We start from the raw sequence: 19,852 nt of genomic DNA on the forward strand, positions 1-19,852 counted from the left end.
AATCCCTTCCCCCGACGGTGAGACTCCCAAGCATGATACCCTTCTACCCTCCGTTGAATGTAGGTAAATAGCATGAAGGAGCTGTACCTGCTAATGGAGGAAGAAGAATTAAATGCCCAGCATTCAGATAACAAGACCTGTACAGGGGACAGCTGGACCCAAAACACGGTGCGTTCCCAGCCTGTTCCCAGTCCTGTCCTGCCCATGGTTCGTCTATTTAGCGATCACTTCCTGCCACCTTCTCTGACCTGTCTTGCATGGGGTACTAAAGCTTCAGAGGATTATTGCCTGTTTACTGCCCCAGATGCTTAGTGCTATGGGGTTCATGAGTCATCCAGGGTAGTGACAGATGATGGACTGTGTGGTCACATGTAAGAGAGCAGTTAATTCTGTGTGGTTCACAGAGAAGGGGTAATAGGTGGTGGGTTTTGAAGGATGAATGGGAGCTTGCATAATAGAGAAGGGAAAAGGCCCTTTTGGACTGAGAGAATTGTATGCGCAAAGGTGTGGCAGGGTATTCTGGGATTGGCTGAGGCTCGGGATGTACATAGTGAAGGTAAGGACATCAAGTTGGAGGGTCATGTGAAGAGAGGCCTTGTGGTCTGGAGTCAGGAACCGTCAAATCCAACCATGGGGCAGAGAGAGCAGTGGGGTCAGGCTCCCAGGTTCATACACAGTGAGCATGGGTAGGTGGGAAACAGGTCATTGGCCAAGGAGAGAAGATTGGGACTGAGTCAGGCAGTCAGGAGGCTGCGTAGTTCGTATTTCCCATCTGGCCCATGATGGGTTAGACAAGCAGATCTTGGGCAAGGAGAAAGACTCAGGGCCTAGACTCTACAGAAGCTCAAAGAAGCCAAGGCCCACCTCACATTTAGGCTGAACAATAATTGCTGTAGCCTTGGGAGGTTTTGTTTATGTGAGGCTGGGGAACATGTCAGGCCATGGCTGGGCTTGTCATGCCCATTTTATGGGTGAGATGACCTAGGGAGGTCATGCGGTTTGCTCGAGACCAGGTAGAGTCCTGGGCTGGACTCTGGGTGAGTGCTCCCAGCCCAGGCTCCCCTTCCCATGCCTTCGAAGCTCCTGACCCAGGCCTTGCCCCCATCTGCAGCCCAATGAGTATATCAAGACACTGGCTGACATGAAGGTGACGCTAAAGGAGCTGTGCTGGCTACTTCGGGATGAACGCCGTGGTCTGACTGAACTTCAGCAACAGTTTGCCAAGGCCAAGGCCACCTGGGAGACAGAGCGGGCAGAGTTGAAGAGCCATACTGCCCAGGTGAGTCCCCCACCTGTCAGAGACATTTCCCCTTCGTTCCTCCCTCATCTAAACCCTCACAGCTGTCAGATCTAGGAGCATAGGAACCCCTTCACTTCCTCTCGTGGCCCAGGGATGGCAAGATCGTGGCTGGAATCATACAGCAAGGGTACCAGAAACACTGGAGCCTGGGATCATTGGGCCAGGGAAGGAATGTGAAGGACTGACACATGGGCTCGGGACATCATAGGCACCTCTGTTGCACCATGGGTTCACAAGTGAGGCCAGATGCTTAAATGCCTGTCTGCACCTGGTGACGGCCTTCACACATGGCTGGGCTTCTCCCTGATGTATTCGTTCACTCCCACCTCTCATAAGAATCCCCTTAATCCTTTGCTACCTGGCTTTGTTTTGCTTCCTCCCCACAAACTGGGGGACTCCCCTCCCCACAGCCCAGGGAGATCAAAGGAGCCTTAACCAGGAGCTCTGGAGCTGTGGTCTCTGTTGTGTGCCCGGAGGCAAGTTGTTGCCCTCCTGCGGTCTGAAAAGTGAGAGGGTGGGTTTCCTCCCACTCAGAGAGATTGTTGTGACCACCACCACCCCCACCCCCACCTGTCATGACTCTTCAGGTCCCAGCTTCCCCAAGCCTGTCCCTGCTGCAGGCTGCCTTCCTGGGCATCATGGGCCCCTTGGGGGTGTGCACACTGATGATCTCTGCTGGACAAGTAATGAAACAAACACAGAGGGGTTAAATTTCTTTCCCAAGATCATCCAGCTAATAGGCAGCAGACCTGACCTTTCTCCCAATTCTCTGTTCCTCCTGCCTTCTCATTACCATGACCCCAACCTTCTTCCCAGGGTTCACACACTTCTGGCTTCCCAGTGCCACCCTTCTTTCCTCCTAACCCTCCCTGCAGAGCTCACAGCTCCTGCCCTGTCTGCACATTTCACTGTTCCTGCTGACCCCCCACAACCCAGTCATTCCAAGTGCCCCTGCACACTGGGAAGTGGACCGGCCCCTATGGGGGTTAACATATGAGACCACAGCCTGGGGGACTTGGGGAACACTGATGCTTGAGGCTGCATATTTACCTCCTGCCACCCTGAGTCTTGGTGCCACGAAAGCCATCACTCTGGGCTGATTGCTGCACACATTCATTTTGTGATCCTGGGTGCGTGTCCCGCACTCACCATAAACCCAGACCAGTTGTGAGAGTTGATGAAATATGAGAAGCAATAACCAGGAACCTCTGCTGTTTTGTAGCTATGTGACCTGGGCCAGATAACCTCTTCGAACCTCTTTCTCCTCTCTATGATATCAAAAAAGGTAGTTGTCTTGTTGAGATTTCATGAGGATACCGAGACAATGCTTGGGAAGCACAGAGCTTGGCATGGAAAGAGCTCCCTGCAAGCCTTGATTGTGAGGAGGGCTTAGTTCTGAGTAGGTGGTCAGCAGTTGAGGGGTCTTCAGGGCAGAGAGGCAGGGTCTCCTGGTGCCAGACACCCAGTTTGCTCTTCCTTCTGCTGCAGATGGAGCTGAAGGCTGGCAAGGGGGCTGGGGAGCGGGCAGGGCCCGACTGGAAGGCAGCCCTACAGAGGGAGCGCGAGGAGCAGCAGCACCTGCTGGCGGAGTCCTACAGCGCTGTCATGGAGCTGACGAGGCAGCTGCAGATCAGCGAGCGCAACTGGAGCCAGGAGAAGCTGCAGCTGGTGGAGCGGCTTCAGGGTGAGAAGCAGCAGGTGGAGCAGCAGGTAAAGGAGCTGCAGAACCGCCTGAGCCAGGTGAGGCCTGTCCCAGCCCGAGCTGGCTCCAGCCACCGCGGGGACTCACTGTGGGAAAAGTCTGGGGCTAGGGTCTCCTTCAGTTACAGCTGGATCCAGGTGCTCAGAGAATGCAGTAGGCGCTAGGTCTATCCGTCTGACAGTCTCTCAGGCTTGCTTTCCTCTGTGCTTTATTCCTAAGCAAGCTGTCACCAAATATGGTTACTGTTAGTTGTGTACTCATCTCTTTACAGCTTACCACTGGCAATAGAGAGTTTTCCTCTTCCATAAGGCTGATTGGCCAGTTGTAAGTCATGTGCCTACCCCTAGAGTGCTCCGAATTTGAGAAAGTTAGAGTCCTCTGACCAAAAGAGGGGGATGGGAAAAACCATCATTGGCCATTGCGCCCCAGTACGGTGCACATCATGCACCCAGCTGCCACCTACCAGGCTGCTATGCGCCATTCTTTATTTTGACTTTTTCCTTTGTTTTACTTTTTATTTTAATTACATAAATCAGGACATCATCTTTATATAAGACCCAAATATTGCAAAATCATACGCCAACCCACTTCTTCCCTTTCTTGCTACTTAAATTTATGTTCACAGAGATCTTTTTTAAAAAAATCTTTATTTATTTATTTTAAATGTCTCTTTATTTTGCGGGGAGGTGAGGGGCAGAGGGAGAGAGAGAGAGAGAGAGAGAGAGAGAGAGAGAATCCTAAGCAGGCTGCATGCTGACAGTGGGGCTTGATCCCATGACCAAGATCTTTTTTCTTTTTTGAATCAGTGATGGAATCATAAGATACGTATGTTTATATTTGTTTGCCTCTTTCATAAAGAGCCGTTCACAGCAGAGTGTAGAGGTCAGTCTACTCATTCCATCTACCTGCTGCTTAGCATGCCCAGTATGGAGCCCCCACTCTGACGTCATCCAGCTGGTGCTTAGCTGACCTAGCTGGTCCAGGAATTGCAGCATGAATTAGCGTAGCAGTGACAGCGGTTACCGTATAGAATGATGGGCTAAGGATGCCTGTAGATGGCTGATCTCATGGCCATTTTCCAAATCTACCTTTTGGTGGCGCGGAGCCGCTGCCCACTGGGAAGATGTCTCCTAGCCCATGACTGGGTCCTCCGGGCTACAAGCAGAGCCTGCAGAGTGGCCTGCACAGAGCTAGGGCCCGCTCACCAGCTTTACCCGCCACTGACCACCCTCTTTACTCTTGCCCAGCTACAGAAGGCTGCTGACCCCTGGGTCCTGAAGCACTCAGACCTGGAGAAGCAGGACAACAGCTGGAAAGAGGTGAGGGGGTAGCAGGCCATCCATGTTCTCTTGTTCCTGGCTCCACTGCGAAGCCCCTCGCATGTGGGAGAGGTGACAGGGACGATGCTAACTCTGTCTCACAGGTCATACCCTTGCACTTTGGGATCCTCGATCCTGGCATCTCTACCCCATAGTTCCAGCCAGTGGTTGGGGACTTGTGAGGAGCCCCCTGGCAGTGTCATCCTTCCATGCCTGGGAGAGAGGCTGGGTGTCTCTCCGTGTTCTTGGCCAGGCCTTTGCCCTCTCTTTGGTGTCGCTTGTGCCTTTCTGAAAAGCAAGGCCTCTAAGAGCTGTGTGATCTTGAGCAAGTCACTCTATCCTTCCCTGCCTGGGGTCCGGTTACCTCAGTGGTAAAATGAGAATCACATTCTGTGCTGTAGCCCAGCCCTCTTTGTGGAGACCAGTTAGGTCACGTTGGTGACATTTGCTTAAGCCTCAGGTGCATTGTCCACATAGCAATATTCTGAGTAAGGAAACAGTGGGCATACAGGCTCTTTGCTCATGACAGCCCGAGGAAGTGGTGTGTCAGGGGATTTGGTTGTAAGCGACAGAATTGTGGGGAGCTGAGGCAGGAGAGGATTTGACTGGGGCTCAAGAGGGCTGGTGACGCAGGTTCTGAAAACTTGTGCAAGTCCCAGGGGACCTGCTCTGGAATGAGGGTGAGACAAGCCCTGAGCAGGAAACGTCAGGCCGCTGCTATCACTGCTAGCTGAACATTGGCTGTTGGGTGCTTTGTTGTTGCCACCACATTCAGAATAACTTCTTTTTTTTTTACATTTATTTATTTTTGATAGAGAGAGACAGAGCACAAGTGGGGGAGGGGCAGAGAGAGAAGGAGACACAGAATAGGAAGCAGGCTCTAGGCTCCAAGCTGTCAGCACAGAGCCTGACATGGGGTTCGAACTGACAAACTGTGAGATCATGAACTGAGCCGAAGTCAGACCTTAACCGGCTGAGCCACCTAGGCACCCCCAGAGTAACTTCTAAAAAGATTCTTTCCCAGGGTTCTTTCTTGGATCTCTGATTGACCAAGTCTGGATCACATACCTATGGAGGGAGTGATAGATGCCCTGTAGCCAGAAACTGACCAACAGGGATTCCAGACCGGTGCTGACCTCACTCCTGCTCTACAAGAGGAGACTCAGGCATGGGATCCAGGGTCGGCTCCCACACCGACCTCCTGTCACCTTCCCTTGGTGTGCTGGTGGCCAGAACTCACTTTTCCTGCCTCTCTTCCTTGACAGACGCGGAGTGAGAAGATCCTCGACAAGGAGGGGGTTTCTGAAGCTGAGCTTGGGGGAACCGCCTTAAAAAGGTGCTGGCATCCCCTCCCCCTGCCCTGCCCTGCCCTGCCCTGCAGCCCCTCTCCTGTCCAACCCTTCAGGCCCTCTCCCTGCTCCACTCCTTGTCTGTCTTCTTTCCCTTGCCCCATGTGTCCACCACAGCACCTTAGCAGAGCTGATGGAGCCCTGGGATATGGTTTCTATGGAACTGAAGCCACTGAGAAGCCAGGAAGCTTGGGACAATTAGAATTCCAGCCCTTGATTTTTCTTGTTTGTTTGATTGTGGATATGTATGAAAACCTGGGACCCCACACATCCTAGCTGGGAAAGAAATTTTCAGCTCCGCTTGGGGTTCCTTCCTGTGTCTGGAGTTAGGGGAACCAGGCTGGGCTATTCCTGGGATTACTGAGCAGTTTCCTCTGGGCCCAGCCCTGAGCTGTGGCCAGGGAGATCCTGGGGCTATCAGGGCCATACCTCCACCGTTACAAAACCCTGAATAGAATGAGAGCAACAGAACCCCATCTGGGCCATGAGACGAACCTCAAGCCAGGCAGGCCCAGGGTAGGAGGGTGGGCTCCGGAGTCAGCGTGTGGGGCTTGAATTCCAGCTGTGCCATTTCTAGGAAGGCGACCTTGGGTGATCCTTCCCATCTCACTCGAGTGGGAACCGTAGCACCTGTCGCCTAGCGTCCCTGGAGGGCCGAATGGTCTGACCTCTGAGATGCATTTATGTGCACCTGACACTGGAGGTCGTCAGGCAACACAGGTGCCAGAGGTTCAATGGCATCTTATTTGGGTTCCCCCAAAAGCAAACACAGGATTTGAGAACTTGTCTCAAAGATCCTGAGACAAGGATTTGAGTGCAGGTCGTTTATTTGGGAAGGGATTTTAGGAAACACTGGAAGTGACACAAGGAAGGGAAGGCAGCCAACAAAGGGGGATGTTGTCATTCCGCGGACAACCGAAGCTCAGTTTCGCTGAGGAACCCTGGGAGCCCGAGTGGAACGTGCAGCTCAGAGTCACCTGTCCGAAGAGCAAGGAGGCTGGGTACTGAGCTACCAACTCCCACCCGTTGTTTGCTGGGGGCTGTGTGTAGGGGCAAAACTCTGTGATATTTGTAGCTTCCTCTGCATGGAGGCCAAGTGTGCTCTTGCAGTCACAAAAAAAGCCCTTTGGTGGAGAATGGCAGGTGTTCGGAGTGTGCTGTGTTGGGTGTGTAGGTGTGGGTGCGGAGGCGATGTGGGGCAGGGCACCGATAGCGTCTTCCACAAGACGTGAGCAGGACGGTCGTGGTCCCAGTTGTGGACCAGCGAAGAAGACCAGAGTGCCTGCTCTCTTTCCATTATCTTCCACTAACCTCACTCTTCCTCCTCTGCTCCTCCCAGGACCAAATCTGTTTCGTCCATGTCTGAGTTCGAAAGTTTGCTCGACTGTTCCCCCTACCTTGCTGGTGAAGCTGCCCGAGGCAAGAAGCTGCCCAACAACCCTGCCTTTGCCTTTGTGGGCACCCAGCCGGTGGACTCAGAGAAGGATGCCCAGGAACAGCCAGGGCTCTCGCCGCGGGACTGCAACCGCCTGGGCTCCCTGGGCTGCCAGGAGCCGGCAGGGAGGCAGATGCAGCGAAGCTACACGGCTCCTGATAAGACGGGTATCCGCGTGTACTACAGTCCCCCAGTGGCCCGGCGCCTGGGTGTCCCCGTGGTCCACGACAGGGAGGGCAAGATCATCATCGAGCCCGGCTTCCTCTTCACCACCGCCAAACCCAAAGAGTCAGCCGAGGCTGACAGGCTAGCTGAGAGCTCCTACAGCCGGTGGCTCTGCAACTTCTCACGGCAGCGCTTGGACGCAGGCTCGGGGGGCAGCCCCTCTGCGGCAGGGCCCGGCTTCCCGGCAGCCCTGCATGACTTTGAGATGTCTGGCAACATGAGCGATGACATGAAGGAGATCACCAACTGCGTGCGCCAGGCCATGCGCTCAGGCTCGCTGGAAAAGAAAGTGAAGAGCACGTCCAGCCAGACAGTGGGCCTGGCCAGTGTGGGCACGCAGACCATCCGCACGGTCAGCGTGGGCCTGCAGACGGACCCACCCCGCAGTGGTCTCCACGGCAAGAGCTGGTCACCACGCAGTTCATCACTCGTGTCGGTGCGCAGCAAGCAAATCTCCTCCTCCCTGGACAAGGTGCACTCGCGCATCGAGCGGCCGTGCTGCTCGCCCAAGTATGGCTCGCCGAAGCTCCAGAGGCGGTCCGTGTCCAAGCTGGACAGCGCCAAGGACCGCAGCCTGTGGAACCTGCACCAAGGCAAGCAGAATGGCTCCGCCTGGGCCCGCTCCACCACCACCCGGGACAGCCCTGTATTGAGGAACATCAATGACGGGCTGTCCAGCCTCTTCAGTGTTGTGGAGCACTCGGGGAGCACGGAGTCTGTCTGGAAACTGGGCATGTCCGAGGCCCGGGCCAAGCCTGAGCCTCCGAAGTATGGCATCGTGCAGGAGTTCTTCCGCAACGTGTGTGGCCGGGCACCAAGCCCCACCTCGGCGGCAGGGGAGGAGAGCACCAAGAAACCCGAGCCCCTCTCCCCAGCCAGCTACCATCAGCCAGAGGGCATGGCCAGGATCCTGAACAAGAAGGCAGCCAAGTCAGGCAGCAGCGAGGAGGCCAGACTCTCGGTGCTCCCCCAGGTGGGGAAGGATGGTGTCCCCCGGGATGGAGATGGAGCCACAGTCCTTCCCAATGAGGTAGGTGGGAAGGGCCTTCTCTTTTTTCTTGTCTGGGGTGTTGACTTAATGTCCAAACTCTTTTGGCTTTCAAACTCAGGAATATGGTTGTGTGTTTCAAAAAGTCTTTTTGCTGGTCTGGAATGGGGGGTTAGTGGGGCACTTGGCTGGCTTAGTCGGTAGAGCACGTGACTCTTATTCTCAGGGTCGTGAGTTCAAGCCTCATGTTGGGTGTAGAGCCCACTTTAATGAATGAATGGAAGAAAGGAAGGAAGGAATGGGGATTGGAAGGCCCCAGACCTGATGGATACATGGTCTGAATACAAGAAACTAGTGAACATGACTTATTTGACCACCACACACCAGAAATTGCTAGCATCCCCTCCAGGGAAGAGGAGTACTCACTGCTCTCCTGCAACCCAATGGAGCCAGTGTGTTTGGTTCATGAGAGCCAGTTGTGTGCATCTCTGTGTGCAGTAGATCGGCCACAGTAGGAGGATTTACACCATGAAAATTGACAGGTGCTCCAAATCAGGACTTCTCCCCTCGCTCCTGGAAAACTAGTTATTAAACATTTTCCGGGGTGCTTGGGTGGCTCAGTCGGTTGAGCGTCTGACTTTGGCTCAGGTCATGATCTCATGGTTCATGGGTTTGAGCCCCGCATCAAGCTCTGTGCTGACAGCTCAGAGCCTGGAACCTGCTTTGGATTCTGTGTCTCCCTCTCTCTCTGTCCCCCGACCCCCGCCCCCCCCCCCCGCTTGTGCTCTGTCTCTCTCAGTCTCTCAAAAATAAGTAAACGTTAAAAAAAAAAATTTAAACATTTTCCCACACACCCCAGCCTACCCCCTAAGACTCTTTGCCTAAGTGCTTCTATTTCCTCTGAGAATCTTTTGCTGCACATGCCACCCCTGCACCCCCAGATATCAATTTCAGATTTGGTTAGGGATTATTTGCATGTTAGTAAAAGAATGCATATAAATTAGTTTTCCAGAAAGGGAAATGGTGGAACATCTTATGGATCCCAGGCATAAGGACCCGAAGCCCTCAGCACCTTCTCTGACTTCCTCTCCTCTCCCTTGAGCTTTGTTTTCTCTGATGTCTACTTTCTTCCTGTCTCTCTCTCTCTCTTGCCTTTGCATATATGGTCCCAGCTCTGCTTCTATAACATCTTCTAGTTCAAACATCTAAGAGACACTGACTCAAATCCCTCTGTCTAATTTCAGATTACTAGAAGAAAGAAGAGATTGGGATTGGTCTAACTTGAGTGCAGTACCACCTTGATCTAGCCATATCACGTGAGATCACATGGGTGATATCACATGACCTGCGGTGCACTCAGTAAAGGTTGTAGGTGGAGGGCAGGGAGGTGGCATGGGCTGTGATTGGCCCGTTTGTATGTATGTGTAGGTGGTTTCTAGTTTTTATCTATCATACATAATGCTGTGGTGGACAAGGTGCAAAAACATTTGTCCACATTTCAGATTATTTCCTTAGGTTTGAGTTGCAGAAATGGGATTACAGGATAAAAGAACGTAACATTTTAAAGGCGTTTGATAAATATTGCCAAATTGTCTTTTTTTTTTTTTTTTTTTTAAGATTTTAATTTTAAGTAATCTCTCCACCCAGCATGGGGCATGAACTCACAAACCCCCGATCAAGAGTCACATGCTCCACTGACTGAGCCAGCCAGGCACCTTGCCAAATTGTCTTTCAAAAGATTTTGCCCAGGGGTGCCTGGGTGGCTCAGTCTGTTGGGTGTCTAACTCTTAATTTTGGCTCAGGTTTGTGGGATTGAGCCCTGTGCTGGGCTCTGTGCTGACAGTGTGGAGCCTGCTTGAGACTCTCTCTCTCTCCCTCTCTCTTTGCCCCTCACTTGCTCTCTCTCTCTCTCTCAAAATCAATAAATAAACATTAAAAAAAAAAAGGAGTTTGCCTAATTTCTACAGCCTCTAGTGTACGTGGTTAGTACTTTACTTCTTCATACTCTCGAACCAGCAGGCCTTACTTAAAAAAAAAAGTATTAAAAAAAAATTTTTTTTTAACGTTTATTTATTTTTGAGACAGAGAGAGACAGAGCATGAACGGGGGAGGGACAGAGAGAGAGGGAGACACAGAATCCGAAACAGGCTCCGGGCTCCGAGCTGTCAGCACAGAGCCCAATGCGGGGCTCAAACTCACGGACCGTGAGATCGTGACCTGAGCCGAAGTTGGCTGCTCAACCGACTGAGCCACCCAGGCGCCCCAAAAAAAGTATTTTAAATTCTTACCTTTTTTTTAACTTTAAAAAATTTTTCCGTTTGGGGCGCCTGGGTGGCGCAGTCGGTTGAGCGTCCGACTTCAGCCAGGTCACGATCTCGCGGTCCGGGAGTTCGAGCCCCGCGTCAGGCTCTGGGCTGATGGCTCAGAGCCTGGAGCCTGTTTCTGATTCTGTGTCTCCCTCTCTCTCTGCCCCTCCCCCGTTCATGCTCTGTCTCTCTCTGTCCCAAAAATAAATAAACGTTGAAAAAAAAAAAATTTCCCGTTTAATGTACATACTGAACATATCATAAAAATATGCCTCACTGAAGTCTCATAGACCAAACACACTCATTGTATTAGGGTTCTTTAGAGAAACAGAATCAATAGACTGTGTGTGTGTATACATACGTGTGTCTGTGTACATGTGTGTGTATAGAGAGAGAATTTTTTTTTTAATTTTTTTTTTTTAACGTTTATTTATTTTTGAGACAGAGACAGAGCATGAACGGGGGAGGGGCAGAGAGAGAGGGAGACACAGAATCGGAAGCAGGCTCCAGGCTCTGAGCCATCAGCCCAGAGCCCGACGCAGGGCTCGAACTCAGAGACCGTGAGGTCGTGACCTGAGCTGAAGTCGGACGCGCAACCAACTGAGCCACCCAGGCGCCCCGAGACAGAATTTTTTTATAAAGGAGGCGGCTCACATACATAATTATGGAGTCCTAAAACCTAGAGGATAAGTTGGCAAGTTGGAGACCCAGCAGAGCTGATGGTTTAGCTCCAGTCTGAGCTCAAAAACCTGAGAACCGGGAGAGCTAGTGATGTAATTCCAGTACAGCGCATGTAGCTAATGTAGTTCCAGTCCTAGGACCATCAGGCAGGAAGAATTCTTATTCAGGGAGAGTCAGTGTTTTTGGTCTTCCAGCCTTCAACTGATTAAATGAGGTCCACCCCATTAGAGAGAGCAATATGCTTTGCTGATTTAAAGGTTAATCTCATCCAAAAGCAGCTTCACAGAAGCTCTCAGGATAATGTGTGACCAAATATCTGGGCACCTTGTGGCCCAGTCAAGTTGACACATAAAATTAACCATCACACCCATATCACCACATGTATATCAAGAGACACAGGTGGTATTTTGGATGTTGATTTTAAAGCTGATCCAGATATTTTTCACTATGTAAAATATCATGTTACCCATTGACTCAGTAGTTCTTCTAGGAATGTAGCCTATGGAAATATTCACAGAGGTGGGAGAACATGCTTGTATAAATAAATGTATGGCATTATTAATAAAAATTGCTAACATTTATTGTGTACTTAGTAGGCACTATGCCAAATGCTTTGCCTGTTATATTTAATTTCACCCTCACAACATTTTGGGAAAGGCATCATGTCCTTCATCTTAGAGAGAAGGAAATCAAGGTTTAGAGAGGTTAAGTAACTTATCCAAGGTCACAAAGCTGGTAAATGGCAGGGCTAGGATTTGAACCAAGCAATTTATTTCTATAGCAGCACTTTTAACCATTATCCCTGTGTGTTGATAATAGTAAAAAAAATTAAAAACTATCTAAAATGCCATGTAAAAAATGAATTGGATAAATAAATTAAGGTACTGTGTTTCCATTCAGTAGAATAATGTATAGTATATAGCCATTAAGAAGAAGGAAATCTAGATATACATAACGACAGAAAAGTGCTTATGTTTTGCAGCTACAAACTATGCTGTAGCAGATGATGTCATTTTGATAAATGTATGGGTGTGCAATGTGTTGAGAATTTATGTTTGACGGATAACATCTACTTTTTTCTCTGTGTGTTCCAGAATTGATTACATTGTGGAATGTTATTTATGAACATTTGTTATGGTTCTAATGGGAGAAAAACAATTATAAAGAATTGGTCTAGAGAGGGGCCACAGCCTCTGGGAACCGGTTCCTCAGGCAAGGCTGGGTCCAAATTCCTTGCCCAGCTGGCCACCCAGCCTCTGGGTAGCTGGTGCCTCTTGGCTCTTTCTGACTTCCTCCTCTCTTCCCCTAGGATGCTGTTTGTGACTGCAGCACTCAGTCTCTCACTTCCTGCTTCGCCCGGCCGTCCCGCGCTGCCATCCGCCACTCTCCTTCCAAGTGCAGGCTGCATCCTTCAGAGTCCGGCTGGGGTGGGGAGGAGAGGGCAGCTCCCCCCAGCGAGTGACAGAGCAGCCGTGCTCCCCACCTCAACCAGCCCATTCCCTGGATAGCTGAGGGGAACAAACGGAGAGGGGACGAGGCGAGGGGCCCATGCCGTCGGCATCGTCTCACCCTGGAGGGACAGCAGCTGCACCACTGCCAGACAACAGCATTCCCATCCAGGTAAAAGCGGGGTCTCCTGCTGACTGCTGGGTGGTGATCTCTGACTTCCCAGGGGAAGGCAGTGAGTGGAAGGAAGACCACAGCTAGGCTTCGGAAGTGGTTCCAGAGAGATCCTCTGGGAGCCCATCCATTGGGAGAGACTTGCCTCGTTCTGCCCAAACCCCCTTCTCAGAAGAGCCAAGGAAAGGATACACTTCTGGCCATGCTCCTCAGGGGAAAAGGCTCACAGAGATGTTCCCTGCCAACCACGTCCTCCTTCACGGGGAGGAAACACCAATGAGAAGAACAGACTTTGCTGTAAGAGTCAACGTGGGGTTCCTGGTGAAGCTGAGGTGGGCATCATCCCCATCCCTTCCTTCTCCCCACTTCTTCCTCCTCCCAGCCCCACTGCTCTGGATTGCTATGGCTCTAGGGGGTATGATAGGGCAGTAGCCAGGGCCAGCATCTGCTTGGAATCCTGGAGCCCTGGATCTCCCTGTGCATAGCCTGGATGCAGCAAGGACTGGAAGATGAGGTAGAAAAGTGTGGGGCTCAGGGTTGGGTAGCCACTGGAACTGCCTCCCTGGTCAAGGTGGCTTGCGGGGCACCAACCTTGCCAGGAAACACCTTGAAGACAGAAATAGGTAGGGTCAGTTTCAAGACCTGGTGCACAGATAAATGCCTAAATACCCACTGCCTTGATGGCTGGGGGCCTCTTTCCCTGGCACCCTGGAGAGGCATGACACATCTCCACTGTGTTTACATCCTGTGGCTGGTGGAGACATGTTCCCAATAAGAGACTCCCAACTGGCCACACCAGGCCAAGGAGCACTCCAAGAGGCCAGTGCCCCAGGACACGCTAGTGGACTGGGGCCTGGAAACACATTTCCTCGGTTGTTTATTTGAAGTTTTCTTACTATAAATATTTAAGGTAGTTTTACTTTATTTTAATAATTTAATTTACCCCAAAGTCCCTAAGGTAATTTATTGGAGGTTCTGACATGTATTCTTGCCATTGGGACAAAGTGAGGCTTCTAACACGATGGACAGGCATGGGGTCCCCCATGCCCACGAGGCAGCTCAGCAGCTGAGCTCTGGTCTCTTGGTCAAGTTTGGAGGGCCCCCCCCCCCCCGGTTGAACTGGAGCCCTGCAGCTTGCTCCCCAGTACCGCTGACCATCTGGCCTCAGAGCACTGCTTTTCACTCACTGCTAGGTACTTGGCTGGCCCCCAGCAGTCAGTCTGTAAACGCTCACGGACAGGGTGGAGGGCTGGGCCGCCATCCCCACTTCCCAAACATTCTCCATCTGCCCTCATTTTCCTCCCTCCCTCAGAAACCTTTTTTTTAAGGAGTCAAACACAGATTCCTAAGGCTCTGTCAAGAGCATGGCTATCTCTCCAAATTCCCCAAATGAGAACTCACAGGAAAACAGGACTGAACTTCGAGAATGTCGTTTATTGCAGCTTTGCACATGGACCTGAGAGTGCCAGCCTGCCTCAGCTCTCACCACCTGCCAGCCTTCTCACCAGCCTCTTTCCTTAGCCTTATGGCCTCTCCTGGCCCCTGTTCCAGCCCCAGCTCCACTGCCCGCCCTTGCCCACGTCCCACGTGAGCTGCCTGAGCCATCAGACAGACTCTGCCATGTGGCTCATTGCAATGTGGCGGGAAAGGCCTCAGCTGGCCTCCCTGTCGGTGCCAGTAAACCCATTTCGGTTGCACACATGCCCCCACACACGCAGATGCGTGGACCTCCTGCAACTGGCTGGGGGCCCAGAGTGGAAATACCAGAATAAAGCCACTTGTCTGTGGAATTTAGGAAGACCAAAAGCCAGCAGTTTTGCTTGTTTGTCCCCAGGACTCAGGAGACACCTCTGCATTCCCACCTGCTCCCAGTCCTGCCCTTTCAGGGTCACCTGGACAAGTCACCAAAGTCCTTCATATCCATCCCCAATGGGCAGAATGTGAGGGTCATGTCGGTCTGACCAGGTACTTCCTCATGCCATAATGACTTGTGCGGGCAGAGTGGGCAGGCCAATGGAGCCAAGAGCCTGTCCCCTTTGGGGTGCCACTGCTCCCACCCAAAAGGTCAGGGGGCCCCTCCAAGGTTATGTCCGGGTGAGGGGATTCACACCAGGCCACACGCCACCAGAGGCCTTCTGCCATCTCCCCAAGCCGTGGAGGGTCAGGGAGGTAGCACTCCCAGCCTTGGGGAGAAATCCTCGCGAGACCTGAGCCCTGAGGCTTATGGACCGCCCAGCCTTACCATCGTCCTCGTCCAAGATTGTCCTTGCCATCTCTTGTCTCAGCACCTGGCTGCCCGGCCCTCCAGTTGGTGTCAGAGGCTCCAGATCTTGGTTTTCAATACTTCCTGCATGCCACTGTGCAAGGTCACTCATCACTGTTCCTACAGAAGCCTCTGGACATGGGGCTTGATGGGGTTGAAAATGTTATGTGTAAATATTGGTTTGGTTTGATTTTTAGCATTTTAATTAGTAACTGGTTGTGTTTTCTTTTTTGGGGTGTGGGGGGTTGGTTTGTAAAATCTCTACTCTTTTGGAATGTAATTTCTAAGTTTGTTTCTTCAAATGCCTTTTAAGTCTTGGTAACATTCCCAAAGCAGAAAACTGCCTGACCCACAGTGGGGATTCCCCTGGAGCACCCAGGAAGGAACACTGCCCTTCTTCTCATTTTTCCCCTTCCTACTCCTCCTCTGCCATTTTACTCCCAGAACTTTTTCCTCCTCTTCCTTCTCCCTGACTCCCTCTATCCTTCTTCCTTTTCTGCCATCTCCACTCTCTTCCACCAAAGTCCCAAGGAACCCAGGGGTCCTAATTTCCTACAGACCACTAGGCTTAGTGTGTTGGCACCAGTTGGCTGGGGAGGGAACACAGGGGACCCTGATTGACCTAATTGACCTGGTCAATTGCCCAGATTGACCTAAACTGGATGACCTCATGTTTTCTGTGCCTGACCTCTTCCCAAAGCCAAATTAGATCCTCCTGGTGGCAGTGATTGTATTTGAAATGAAAATCAGACCACGTTGGCACACCAGTGGCTCCTAAATCTTGCATGCACAAGGCATCTGTGTCCAGTTTCTTGTCTCCCTGTTTTCCTCCCACTTTGATCCCCACCAAAGACTGACCAATTTAAAACCACCTCCAAGAGGTCTTGCTTTCTGTGAACTCAAAATGGGCCCACCTCTTGGTCTTCCCCCAGGGACACTCCTCTCCCAGTTGCTCTCCTAGATGACAAAGTCAAGGGCCCAAAGACTTGACCCTCTTACACGCTGACCACTATATGGTTCCATCATACCCATCCCTGTGCACCTTTCACGGTTTCATCACCAGCCTGTTGTCCTCTTGCCCACCCAACTTTCAGGCTCTTCCTCCCTCTCCACTCCCATCCAGAATGTCCCTCACCTTCCAGCCTCACCAGCCCCCACAAGCTCCTACTACCTCTTCAGTCATAATAATCATCATCCTGTACACACCCCACCTAGAGCACTTTACTATCTAGAAATTGCTCCCCTCTCTCCTTCCCCCCCCCCCTCCCCACCCCCCCCCCCCCCACCGCCCCGTCTCCTTCAGACCTCTCAGGGACAGCTCTGGGAGGCAGCCTTGGTAGGATGGGTTAGTGCAGATAAGGAAACTGAGGTGCAGATCTCATCCCAGAGTCCCCTAACTGGGAAGTCAGCGAGCCTAGACTAGGACCTGGGTCCATCGGATCCCCTGGCCCAACTCCATCCTTCTTGCTGTGTAAACCCACTGCCCCACTGGGGGCTTTTTTGTGTAGGTACAAAACACCCAGAATATGCCACTATCTAACCCAGACACGAAACCATGCAATGGTCACCACTATCCATTTCCAGAACTTTTTATCACCCAAGCTGAAATTGTACCCACTGAACAATAACATCTCCCCACCCCCTCACCAAGTCCCTGGTAACCTCTGTTCTACTTTCTGTCTCTATGAATTTGTCTATTCTAGGTAGTTCTTATAAATGGAATCACATAGTATCTGTCCTTTTGTGTCAAACCCCCTCAACTTTTTAGATGAAAAATCAGGCCCAGAGAAGAGAGTGGCTTGCCCAAGGTCAAACTAAACAGGACCAGACCCATGTTTCTTGACTCTCAGCAGGTGCTGCATCCCCAGCGGTGAATGAGACCCCTCCACCCTGACATTCTTTGCTCTTGGTCGAGCCCTTTCCTCTCTCTGGGATCAGTCTGTTCACTACCCCTCCTCCTGCCCATCCTCTCTGTTACCATCTTCCGCCAAAACCCCTCTCCTCCTGCCTCCTCTTCTCAGCTGGTTCCCACCAACAAACCAAGTGCCCTGGCCCTTGGCCAGGTGTTCCTCTTAACACCCGAGCTTACCTTAGCACCCATCCCTTAATGCTCCCAGAACAGCTTCTCCAGCTCGGCTCCCTTGCCATGGATTTCCCTGGTACATCAGCAACCCCTCCCTGCCCCCCTCAGGCTCACATTTCCATCCTGTCCAGGAAGTGCCTGTGTCTGTGGTCGTCCATCTCTGATGTTTGCTGTCACATTTGGTGGTGTTTCTTGGGTTCTGCTTTATTTATTTTGTGTTTTCTCACACTAAAGGAGGCACCTTTCCAACACCTCAGACAGCATTAGCCTTGACAGCCCTTCACATTGGGTTTGGCCCCAGCAACCTCCCAACTGAGCAGGACATCCCCTAGGTCCACTCTTGAACCTTATTATCTTCTCTGTCCCAGGCTCAGGACCCCATTACTGTCCACTGTTGGGTGGGGCAGACTTGAATGCCTCCTTCTGGGCTCCTGTACCCTCCTCAGTCCTGCCTAGCCTTGTTTGGAAAGCAGATGTAGTCTGGCTTGGGTTCTTCTCTTCCTAGGTCATTCACCCATTGGTCTGTCTGTACATTTGACACCGCACTATCCTCTCTGCTCTTCCCTGGGCCTCACTGCCTCCAGAATAGCTTATCCTAGCAGAACCTCGCCCAGGCTTTACAAATTACCCCTCCCAATGGCGTTTAAAGCTTGCAAAATCCATAGACCCAAGAACCTCAAGGAACATGATGCTGGGCCCACATCCCTTGCCCAGGGGTCCTCCTCACCGCCTGCTACTCTTCCCTCACCCTCCTTGGACCCTCCCTTGTTTATCCCATCAGCCCTGTTTCCTTCCCTCCTTGCCCTTGACCAGCCCATGAGACCCCAGACCCTAAGGAAAGGAGCTCTGGTTTCCTCTAAGCATCCTTGAAGGGCTGAGGTAGTCAGGGCTTGGATGCTTTGTTACAGTCAATTCTGATACCAAACTGTTCTGTGAAGAGGAACCTCAGCTGGGAATCTGGAGACCTGGTCCAAGTGTGAGACCTCTTCTCCATTTGCCTGGTTCTAAGAGCCTCCCCATTCTATGATTTTATGATGTGCATCAGGATTATCCTCAGGGCCCCAGAACACCCCTTGTGTTTTGGGATCCTGCATCACCATCCTCTCTCCACTGGACCCTGGTATCCTGGCTCTCTCTCTACTCTGCCTCTGATCTCTGTGCCTTAGTTTATTTCTCTGCACAGGGGACTCACCACAAGACTATTTCCAGAAGCTTCCCGGGTATTTTGGTGCCTCAAAGGCTAGGCCTTGCCAGCTGTGGCCCAGCTCCCTGTCACTGCCTCAGGACACCAAGTTGCTGAGAATGAGGTGCCTGGGGGTTCTCAAAGCAGCTGGAGCATCACCTGCGAACTTGACAGAAATAAAAAGTACTGGCCCCACCCAAGACCTTTGGAATTAGAAATTCTGTTGTGGGGCCCAGCAAGTTGGGGGTTATTAATAAGCCCTCCAGGTGATTCTCATACAACAGGAGTTGGTCAACTGCTGACCTACACTAGCAATCAATCAGTGTAGCCTGGTGAAGGACTGAGGCTGGCCCAGACCAGGAACAGGTGGAAAATACCAATCTCATCTAGATGCCTGAGAGACTGGGAACTCTCCCTGCCCACCCCTCCCTGCCAAACAAAACAACTATGTCCTTCTTTTCCTAGAAGCTGGAGGGCAGGAAGAAGGCTATAATTTTCCTTTCCCTGCCTCTGGCTTAGTTCCAGCTCTGCTCATAAAAGGCCATGTAGGGTTGTGCTAGCCAGGCAGCAGGTATGAGTCCTTGGGGGGGAGGGGGAGCAGGAGAAAAACACCCTCACCGTGTATCCCTTGGTAACCTCACCATAGGAGCATGGCCTCTCTTCATGTAGTAAAAAACCTAACTCCTCAAGGAAAGAATCCTAAATCCCTAGCTCCTCCCCTTCCTCCTTCCACCTCCAGGGAAACTGAATAGACAGTGCCAAAAAACAGCTCCAACGCCCAGCAGCTGGGGAAGACAGCCAGAACCTGTCGTCTCACCTTGGCCCCCCTTCCCCAACACCTGCCAATACTGTGAAGCCCCCTTCCTGCCCAGCCTGGTTTCTTGGTGAGGGTCCTGCAGTTGTGGGCCCTGGGGGGCCCCCAGGGAAGGGCCTTTGGGAGGGAAGGGACCAAGGGCATTCTTGGGCCAAACTGTCTGCCTCTCCTGTCCACTGTTTTCTCTTCCCCACTTCTGTCTTCAAAAGGCTCCTTCCCAAGATGGATTGGGTGCTAGGACAACTGGTCCAATCCGCCAGCTCTCCCTGCCCCTGTGTCTTATTTCAGACATAAGAATAACTGTACAGTGTAAACTTACAAAAGGTTTTTAATGGTTGTAGATTGGAAATAAAGTATGTCATATGAAGAGTTTCCTTGGATTTGGCCTCCTCTCTGATTTCTCTTACAGGGTGGGTGGGGCCCCCATCAGATCTGAAACCCGACTCTTCCCCCCCTCCAACCCCAGCCCAGATGCCTGGAAAGGAGGGAGTCCTGGGAATGCCACAGCCAACTAGCTGGCTTGGCATCACTTGTGAGGGGCCACCAGGGGTTCCAGATGGTGACTCCTTACATCTCAGAGCCTC

The 19,852-nt window shown here is 51.8% G+C and overlaps 1 protein-coding gene across 4 annotated transcripts in view; it reads left to right on the top strand.

Annotated features, from left to right (window-relative positions):
* Positions 1-19,648, top strand: part of MTCL2 (microtubule crosslinking factor 2) — a 71,580-nt gene extending 51,932 nt beyond the window's left edge. For 2 of the 4 annotated variants that reach the window (XM_040447120.1, XM_040447119.1), the window contains 7 exons: positions 64-168; positions 1,112-1,279; positions 2,789-3,040; positions 4,250-4,321; positions 5,587-5,657; positions 7,010-8,360; positions 12,615-19,648. In XM_040447120.1, the coding sequence (XP_040303054.1) occupies positions 64-168; positions 1,112-1,279; positions 2,789-3,040; positions 4,250-4,321; positions 5,587-5,657; positions 7,010-8,360; positions 12,615-12,767 (2,172 nt within the window). In that variant the 3' untranslated portion in view covers positions 12,768-19,648. The remainder of the gene's footprint in view (positions 1-63; positions 169-1,111; positions 1,280-2,788; positions 3,041-4,249; positions 4,322-5,586; positions 5,658-7,009; positions 8,361-12,614) is intronic. The other 2 variants (XM_040447117.1, XM_040447118.1) reach the window with 2 other exon arrangements.
* Positions 19,649-19,852: the final 204 nt, after the last annotated feature.

The sequence above is a fragment of the Herpailurus yagouaroundi genome, unplaced genomic scaffold (assembly GCF_014898765.1).
Source record: "Herpailurus yagouaroundi ecotype Mexico unplaced genomic scaffold, PumYag 196, whole genome shotgun sequence".
Taxonomy (NCBI): domain Eukaryota; kingdom Metazoa; phylum Chordata; class Mammalia; order Carnivora; family Felidae; genus Herpailurus; species Herpailurus yagouaroundi.